The 9415-nt window shown below is 42.8% G+C and overlaps 1 protein-coding gene across 1 annotated transcript; it reads left to right on the top strand.

The window, feature by feature from the left end:
- The first annotated feature begins 654 nt into the window (after positions 1-654).
- On the top strand, positions 655-1767 carry LOC129703860 (probable G-protein coupled receptor 139). The gene is made up of 2 exons (XM_055646536.1): positions 655-724; positions 857-1767. The coding sequence occupies exons 1-2, from the start codon at positions 655-657 to the stop codon at positions 1765-1767; spliced, it is 981 nt and encodes a 326-aa protein (XP_055502511.1).
- The last annotated feature ends 7648 nt before the right edge of the window (positions 1768-9415 follow it).

Below are 9415 nucleotides of genomic sequence, written 5' to 3'. Positions count from 1 at the left end.
AAGTAACTGAATATGTGGGATGTAGGGCAGCCTATTCAATTGGCTTGGGGGTAGGAATCGCGGGGTGAATGGACTATGTCATAAAACCAGCGCTGGGGCAATGTGCATTAATTTGCCGTCCCCTCGTATGTCTACGAGTTCTGTCTCGAACATGATAGGTATGGTTTAGGAGTGGGTTCCCCTGTGTTTGTAATTTCATATAGGGCGTTGGCAGCTGTAAACAATGGGTGCAACATTTCTCCCAATGATGAATATTTTCAATCCACGATATTGCCACCTTGAATTTAGCTAATTTGTCTGGTCCAGTAAACAAACAGAATGCTTGGTTGAAGAAATGTGTATTTGGCATTTACCCGTTCGCTGTCGGCGGAGCGAAGCAGATAATCAGTTTAGCCAGTGAAAATTAAGAATTCGTTTCACTAAACATTGCAAAAAATATCCTAATTTAAATATTTCGTGTGATCATGCTCCACATTACGAGAGCAACATATGAGATTGTAAACGGCTATCTGTACCATTTTTTTCAGTTTGCTGTTAGACATTGGTTGATGTTGTGATCTAATTGTCTCTCTGGAGGTAATATCAGATATAAATATCAGAGCTTTTGAATTAGTAGAATTACTAGGATTCTTCCCGTCAGCATTTCTGACCGAAATGCATAACACAGTCACAGGTCCCTTCTTTGCAATATACTACCCGGTGTTTGCCGCTGTTGCCGTTCCAGGTAAGGGTATAGCAATTCTTGGTTTGGTTAACACTCTTTAGAAAGTTTTAAGTAAAGGTTCTCTGCAGGTTTTGCGGGAAGCATGGATCACACGCAGACTTCATATTTATCCTTTTTTTCTTTTCGATAAAGCTAATTTAATGGCGATTGTGATTCTGGCCCGAGGAAGGTGCGGTCTCTCCAGATGTATCAGCCTGTACCTCCTTTCCATGGCAGTGACGGATCTGCTGGTCGTGATCACTGCGGTGATATTGAATCGAATCCGTGGAATTTATTTCCCGGTTAACTTTTTGACTCGTACTCGAGGCTGCAGTATTACTGCTGTCGTTACGTATGGAGCCAGAGACAGCTCTGTGTGGTTAACAGTCGCTTTCACCTTTGATCGATATATTGCCATTTGCTGCCAAAAACTGAAGACTGATTATTGCCAGGCGAAAACGGCGACTATTCTTATAGGGATCATCTGTTCTCTTGGCGTTGCGAAAAACATTCCCTGTTACTTCATGTACGAACCATTGTACATAATAAATAACGTGGGATGGTTTTGCCGTATAAAAGACGTGTTCTATATTTCACCAGGTTGGGCAGCGTTTGACTGGCTAGATCGCATCGTAACCCCATTTCTCCCCTTCGTGCTGATGGTATTGCTCAATGCCCTGACCATCAGAAACATTCTGTCCGCCAACAGAGCCCGAAAAAGACTGCGGAACAAGAGTAAAGGAGATAAACAGAGTGACTCAGAGGTAGAAAACCGAAAAAAGTCGATTGTTTTGCTGATGTCGATATCGGGCAGTTTTCTTCTTTTATGGACGACCTATGTTGTAAATGTGTTTTACGTGCGATTTACGAAAGGCTTATATTTTGAAGGATCCAATTACAATGACCCAAGATTCATTCTACAGGAGAGCGGATACATGTGTCTCCTCTGCAGCTGCTGCACCAACACGTGCATTTATGTAGGGACCCAGAGGAAATTCAGAGAGGAACTAAAGGGAGCGGTAAAATATCCATATGGCAAAATCCGGAAATTGGTAAAGATCTGAAACTGTGGAAAGAAAGTTTAATCGGTAATGCATTTAGTTGCACCTCTTCCTATTTCGTTAATGACACGTCTACCCCACACACAGTGCCTGTATGAATTTATTTGTTTAATTACTATTTTGCAAAGGAGGGGGATTTGGGACAATTGTGTAATAAAACATGTGTGATTGCTTTTAAATGGAAATACATCCAAAACACCTGGAGATGCTGACGATGCAAAAACCGCATAAGAAAATGTTGGATCGATGTCAGACAATAATCAAGGACGAATTCAACCCTGGCCACTCTCCCGTCTCCTATGATTTAAAAGGTGTATACGTGTGAATACGCACACCTCCAAATTCAGGGAAGTTTCTTCCCAGCTGTTATCAGATAACATCATCCTACTACAACAAGAGAGCAGTGCTGAACGACTATCTACATTATCGGAGACCCTCGGACTATCCTTGATCGAACTGGCTTTACCTCGCACTAAACGTTATTCCCTTAGCATGTATCTATACACTGTAAAGCCTCGATTGTAATCACATTTGTCTTTTTGCTGACTGGTTAGCAAGCAACAAAAGATTTTCACTGTTCATCGGTACACGTGGCAATAAACTAAGACGGCACAGCTGCTTCTCTTTCAATAGCATGAAGCATTCTGGAATGTGGCGGCGCCTAACGGCAGCGGCTCGACTGCAGTCCGACTTTTTATTTTGTCTCGTTATATGTATGTTTTTGATTCTAGTTGTATTATTAGTTTTTGGATATTGTGGATATGTGGTGGGGGGGGGGGGGGGGGGGGGGTGTGGAAACCGTTTAATCTCTTCCCTGTACGGGGACCTCTCCGGTGTCGTTGGGCTTAACATCGTGGAGCCGGCGGCGGCCTCCAGCCGGAAGTAACAGGGAAGAGGTGAGACTTTTGCTTTCCATCACAGTGAGGAGGTGTTGGAGATTGACTGTGATGGATGTTTGTGTAAATTGTGTTAAGTGTGGGTCTTGGGTTTTTTTGTAATGTAAAAGACTGTAGGAATGAAATTTCGTTCAAACCTTTTCTGTCTGGATGATAATAAAATGAATTATATTCTGTTATATTCCATTCTATTATATTCTATTCTATTCTATTCTTCGTTTTGACTTCCGTTTTAAATCGGTCTTCGAATTTTCTACATCCTATCTCAAGTATAATTTTCCGTGCTTCCAATCCAGCAGAAATCGAGCAAACTGACTGTAGAGGATGTGGAACTTATGGAGCTTTCTGGCACGGAAAGGCCATCTTGACCAGAACTAACGACTATACGAACAGACCCCACAGCCCGCGATTCAATGTTGTGGCCCCTCCACACCGTATCTCAACATTATGGGGTCAGTCCAATCATATATGACACCCCCTGTCTTACACACACGCTAATTTCATCTGTTGAAGTGAGGGTAACTAGCAAAGTTAAATTTAGTAGCACAGTCGGGATGAGAGTCTAATAATAATAATAATAATAACTTTATTTGTTAAGCACCTTAAAAACAACCAAAGCTGACCAAAGTGTTGTACAGAAAAAAGAAAACAAGCAAGACATCATAAAACAGGCAGAACAACAGAACATACAACTAACACGAGGCGCATAAATTACATACAAAAATCCAAACAATAAATTAAAAAAAACATAAAACACGAGTACGAACAACGCAGCAAAACCAAGCAAATAAAGTTAATAAACAATTTAACACCTCACTGGTCTACAAAAGCCATGGAGAATAGATATGTCTTCAGGAGTGACTTAAAAACGGCTAGAGAAGGGGCCTGTTTAACGTGCAGAGGCAATTCATTCCACAATCTCGGAGCCGACACAGCAAAGGCACGGTCCCCTCTGAGCTTCCGCTGAATTGGAGATTTTCTCTATTACTGATTCCATCAATCGACCGACAGCAATTTTACCTTTTATGCTTAGAAATAAATGCTAAGTGCTAATTTATGTCACGGCTTATGTTCTCTTAGTTCTATGCAGTCTTCGCTTCCTGATTGATGTCTGTGTGTCACGTAACTAGTTAGTTATTCATAAAGGTTTCGTAAAACTGCATGTGCTATTTTATCTTACGTCCCTATTTTGTTCAGCAATCGTCAGCCGTGTCTATCTGGCAGCCTTTTGTGATCCGCTTTGAAGACCACGGTATTTTGTGCGATTTTCTTTTCCAGGCACCAATGCTGTATTCGAGAGTTAGACCTCGCTCTTAGCGTCAACGGAATGAAGGTATATGGTGAGAACGTGATCTTAAGAAGGGTCTCGACCCGAAACGTCACCCATTCCTTCTGTCCGGAGATGCTGCCTGTCCCACTGAGTTGCTCCAGCATTTTGTGTTACCTTCGATTGGGGGAGAAAGCAGGAACGGGGTACTGGTAATTGGAATTTCACTGTAGCTTAATTGGTGTATGTGACAATAAACTGACCTTGAAACCTTGAAACCTTGAAACCTTGATGTTGGATGATCAGCCATGATCATATTGAAGGGCGGTGCCGGCTCGAGGTCCATATTACATCCTCCTCCACTTATTTTCTATGTTTCTATGTTTCTAATGCTGTACCTATACAAGTGGAGTGTTGTTTTTTTAATCATTCCTTTTTTTTCGGGTTTTTTTTCGTGACTACAAACATTATTGAATAATGGGCCATCGTATTATATAAAATATGCCAAGCGCTGTCGTAAATCAGCGGGTCATACCATGAAGTTGACTTTTCGGGTCAGGACCCATCTTAAGGCTGGAGTTAAAGGGCGTGTGAGATATCTCGAATGCAAGTTGGAAGACATGGCACAAAAATATGACGGAAATGTATTTGGAGATGAGCAGGATGGGCAGGATGAAGCAGGAGCAGTCGGTCTGCCGGGACAGTCATAATTTACGTATTTTTAGAAGGAGAGATGCGCGGGTAGTGCAGGACTAGTGAACGATAATGTTGGATGTTGTGGAGGAGAGATGGCCAGGGGTGATGAGATCGGAAACAGCCTTGTAAATAATGGCTTGGTGTTCGCTGTGACATGGTCAATGGGTAGATATGAATATGTGTGCTGGAGCTAGCGCCTGACTCCGCGCAGTAGAGATCAGCCTGCCAGACTAATTCTTAGCCTCCCTTGTCGGCGTATGTAATAACAATGTTTAGATTGTTTCTGAGAGAGTGTAAAGTTGTGCGTTCAGAGGGGATGTGGCTGAGATGGTATGAAGAGAGGGCGACTGATGTCGCGCCGGCAGTTGGTAATATCAATGTCAAAAGAGGGTAGATGGCCGGCAGGAGTAGTCTATGAGGAGAAATATTGGAGATGAGAGGAGGGATCGTTCCTGGGTGTTGAGTACTCTGTACCAGATTTTAAAAAAATGGCGTTGACATGTCGCAGGCGTTGAAACAAGAGCTCAAATCATGGTCGCATCGGACTAAAAAGGTAAGGCGGCTCTTGAGGACTGACCATTCCGAATTATCAGGTAGAGGGGGATTACAATTGAACCAGCACTGACCCATGGGTTTGATTAAAAAAAATAACGTGAAACATGTCTGACCCGTCTGCTCTGGTCGTCCACAATTTCGAATTACCTATTCTGCGATACCCCTGCACCATAATACATTTTATTACGTTTGCCTGTGTAATTTGTTCCGCAAAATCAGCGGCCTTCGAGTATTCCCCTTGCTTTCCTCCATAGAACTCAGAGCACAGAAGTACAGAACATAAATAGGCCCTTAGTCCCCAAATGTCGGTGCCGAATTTGATGCCATGTTAACCAAAATCCCATCTGCTTACGGAATGGGCGATGTTTCGGGTTGAGACCCTTCTTCAGACCCGAAACGTCACCCATTCGTTCTCTCCAGAGATGCTGCCTGCCCCGCTGAGTGGCTCCTGCATTTTGTGCCTACCTTCGATTTAAACGAGCATCTGCATTTGCTTTCCTACACACTTGCCATCTGGTTACCCCGCACACACACCACTTATGTTGGTTTCCTCTTATCTATTCTGATAGTCGCACGGAAAAAGAGTTCCATAGTATTAGGCAAACAATGCGACTATTTTATAAAGTGTTCAAGAAGGAACTGCAGATGCTGGAAGATCGAAGGTACACACAATTGCTGGAGAAACTCAGCGGGTGCAGCAGCATCTATGGAGCGAAGGAAATAGGCGACGTTTCGGGCCGAAACCCTTCTTCAGACTGATGGAAGGGTTTCGGCCCGAAACGTCGCATATTTCCTTCGTTCCGTAGAGGCTGCTGCACCCTCTGAGTTTCTCCAGCAATTTTGTGAACATTTTATAAATCTCTATTAATTATGTTTAATCTCATTATTCTTCTTAGGCTGTTTTATATTACACAGTTCATTAAATTCCTGATTGTACCTACCATTGATGTCAGGATATCAGATCGACAGTGTCCTGATTTTTTTAACGCTAAGTTCTTAAATAATTGTGTTAATTTTGCTGCTGTACGAACAATTCCAGAATGTGAACAAATATATGGAAGCTAACAATCTGCAAATCTAATGTCTCTTTAGCCATTCCATTAGAAACTAGATCGTCAGGTGATATTAGTGTTTGGTCACCAAATTATCTGGCTATAAATGTTAGTAATGATGAAATGAAATGAAATGATTCAATTTATTGTCATTGTCAGTGTACAGTACAGAGACAACGAAATGCATTTTTAGCATCTCCCTTGAAAGGGAGACACAGGGCGTCGCGGTGTGCCCGCGCCTGCCGCCGTAATTACATTCCATTACAGGCAAAGGTGGGTGAAGTGTCTTGCCCAAGGACACAACGACAGTATGCACTCCAAGCGGGATTTGAACCGGCTACCTTCCGGTCGCCAGCCGAACTCTTAGCCCATTGTGCTATCTGTCGCCAGTATTATTTAGATGTTTGATTTCCTCATTCTGCCGAGAACGAGGAACATTCTAATACATCTAGTAATGTCATTGCGTCTTTTACTTTTCACGAAGTCTGGCAATATTATATTGTTCTTCCATTTCCTTCATATGCATCAGGTATTCGTTTGGCTGTTTGCCTATATGCATTTCAGGTATTTTTGAAATATATTAACGTCCTGTGTGATGATGTGTATCCGCCAACACGGCAGGCAATACCAAAGATACTAGAGGAGCGGTTCTAACTGGGACGTGAGAGAATAAACTCTTGGCTTACTCCGCTAATGTGTGGGACAGACATAGTGTACGGGTGATCAGTGGTCGGCGTGGACTCGGTGGGCTGAAGGGTCTGTTTCCACGCTGTATCTTTAAATTAAAACTAAAGAGCCTAAAACCAGAGGGAATCTAAAGAAGGGTCTCTACCCGAAACGGCACCCAATTTATTCTATCCTGAGTTGCTGGCTGCTCCATGGAATTCCCCCGCACAATTAAAGCATGGAATAGGTTTCACCCTACCATAGTTACCCAACCAGACGCAACTGAATTTAAGGTACCTCTTTTCCCCCCCAAGAACCCTTTTTTGCTTAAGTCCAAATCAAGAGGGTTTTATTGTCATGTGTCCCAGATAGGACAATGAAATTCTTGCTTGCTGCAGCAGAACAGAACATGTGAACATAAAACAGAACAGGAGATAGAATTTCAGTGTGTTTACATACCATAGGTTTGGGGGAGGGACGGTTTACATACGGTTGGGGGGGAAGGACTCAAATAGAGTAAGCCAGTGGACAGTGTATGAGGCAGGAGGCAGAGAAGGGAAGCACTCAGACCCAACATGTAGGGAGGAAAGTAGAAAACAATAATAAACAGAGAATAAGAGGTGGTGGGGTCTTAAATGTGTGAGCAGATAGACAGAGGGGTAGAAGCAATAGGTAGCAAGGTGAAAAGTAAAAGTGGCAGGCAGACAAATCCAGGGAAAAAAATCAAAAAGTGCCACTTTTCAACATAATTGTGTAAGGGGTAAGAACGTTGTAAAAAACGAGCCTGAAGGCTCTGTGTCTCAATGCAAGGAGCATTCGTAATAAGGTGGATGAGTTGAATGTGCAGATGGCTATTAATGATTATGATATAGTCGGGATCACGGAGACATGGCTCCAGGGTGACCAAGGCTGGGAGCTGAACATCCAGGGATATTCAATATTCAGGAGGGATAGACAGAAAGGAAAAGGAGGTGGGGTGGCGTTGCTGATTAGAGAGGAGATGAACGCAATGGAAAGGAAGGACATTTGCTTGGAGAATGTGGAATCGATATGGGTAGAGCTGAGAAACACTAATAGGTAGAAAACGCTAGTGGGTGTTGTGTACAGACCACCTAACAGTAGCAGTGAAGTTGGGGATGCCATCAAACAGGGAATTAGAAATGCGTGCAACAAAGGTAAAACAGTTATAATGGGTGACTTCAATCTACGTATAGATTGGGTGAATCAAATTGGCAGAGGTGCTGAGGAAGAGGATTTCTTGGAATGTACGCGGGATAGTTTTCTAAACCAACATGTAGGGGAACCAACGAGAGAGCAGGCTATTCTAGACTGGGTACTGAGTATTGAGGAACGGTTAGATAGCAGTCTTGTTGTGCATGGTCCCTTGGGCAAGTGCGACCATAATATGGTTGGGTTCTTCATTAGGATGGAGAGTGACATTGTTAATTCAGAAACAATGGTTCTGAACTTAAAGAACGGTAACTTTGAGTGTACGAGACGTGAATTGGCCAAGATTGACGGAGAATTAATTCTTAAAGAGTTGACGGTGGAAATGCAATGGAAGGCATTCAAAGACTGCATGGGTGAACTACAACAATTGTTCATCCCAGTTTGGCAAAAGAATAAATCAGGAAGGTAGTGCATCCGTGGATAACAAGGGAAATCAGGGATAGTATCAAAGCAAAAGATGAAGCGTACAAATTAGCCTCAAAAAGCAGCCCACCAGAGGACTGGGAGACATGCACAGACCAGCAGAGGAGGACAAAGGGCTTAATTAGGAAAGGGAAAATAGATAATGAAAGAAAACTGGCATGGAACATAAAAACTGACTGCAAACGTTTTTATAGATATGTGAAGAGAAAGAGATTAGTAAAAACAAATGTAGGTCCCTTGCAGTCAGAAACAGGTGAATTGATCATGGGGAACAAGGACATGGCGGACCAATTGAATAACTGCTTTGGTTCCGTCTTCACCAAGGAAGACATAAATAATCTGCCGGAAATGGTATGGGACCGAGGGTCAAATGAGATGGAGGAACTGAATGAAATCCAGGTTAGCTGCGAAGTGCTGTTAGGTAAATTGAATGGATTAAAGACCAATAAATCCCCAGGGCCAGATAGGCTGCATCCCAGAGTACTTAAGGAAGTAGCTCCAGAAATAGTGAATGCATTAGTGATCATTTTTCAAAACTCTTTAGATTCTGGAGTTGCTCCTGAGGATTGGAAGGTAGCTAATGTAAACCCACTTTTTAAAAAAAGGAGGGAGAGAGAAAACGGGGAATTACAGACTAGTTAGTCTAACATCGGTAGTTGGGAAACTGCTAGAGGAAAGTGGCGAAATCATTGGACAAAGTCAGCATGCATTTACGAAAGGTAAATCATGTCTGACGAATCTTATAGAATTTTTCGAGGAAGTAACTTGTAGAGTGGATAGGGGAAATTATCCACATTATACTGCATCTGCCATGCATTTGCCCACTCACCCAGCCTATCCAAGTCACCTTGCAGCCTCCTAGCATC

Source organism: Leucoraja erinacea, chromosome 15 (genome assembly GCF_028641065.1).
Source record: "Leucoraja erinacea ecotype New England chromosome 15, Leri_hhj_1, whole genome shotgun sequence".
NCBI lineage: Eukaryota > Metazoa > Chordata > Chondrichthyes > Rajiformes > Rajidae > Leucoraja > Leucoraja erinaceus.
Note: the sequence above shows the minus strand (reverse complement) of the source record. Positions and strands in the feature narration are given on the sequence as shown.

Excerpts from the sequence above, each read along its gene's own strand:
- LOC129703860 (XM_055646536.1), top strand. The coding sequence starts at position 655 with ATGCATAACACAGTCACAGGTCCCTTCTTTGCAATATACTACCCGGTG. Across the intron at positions 725-856 it reads TGCCGCTGTTGCCGTTCCAG|CTAATTTAATGGCGATTGTG; the intron begins GTAAGGGTATAG and ends TTTTCGATAAAG.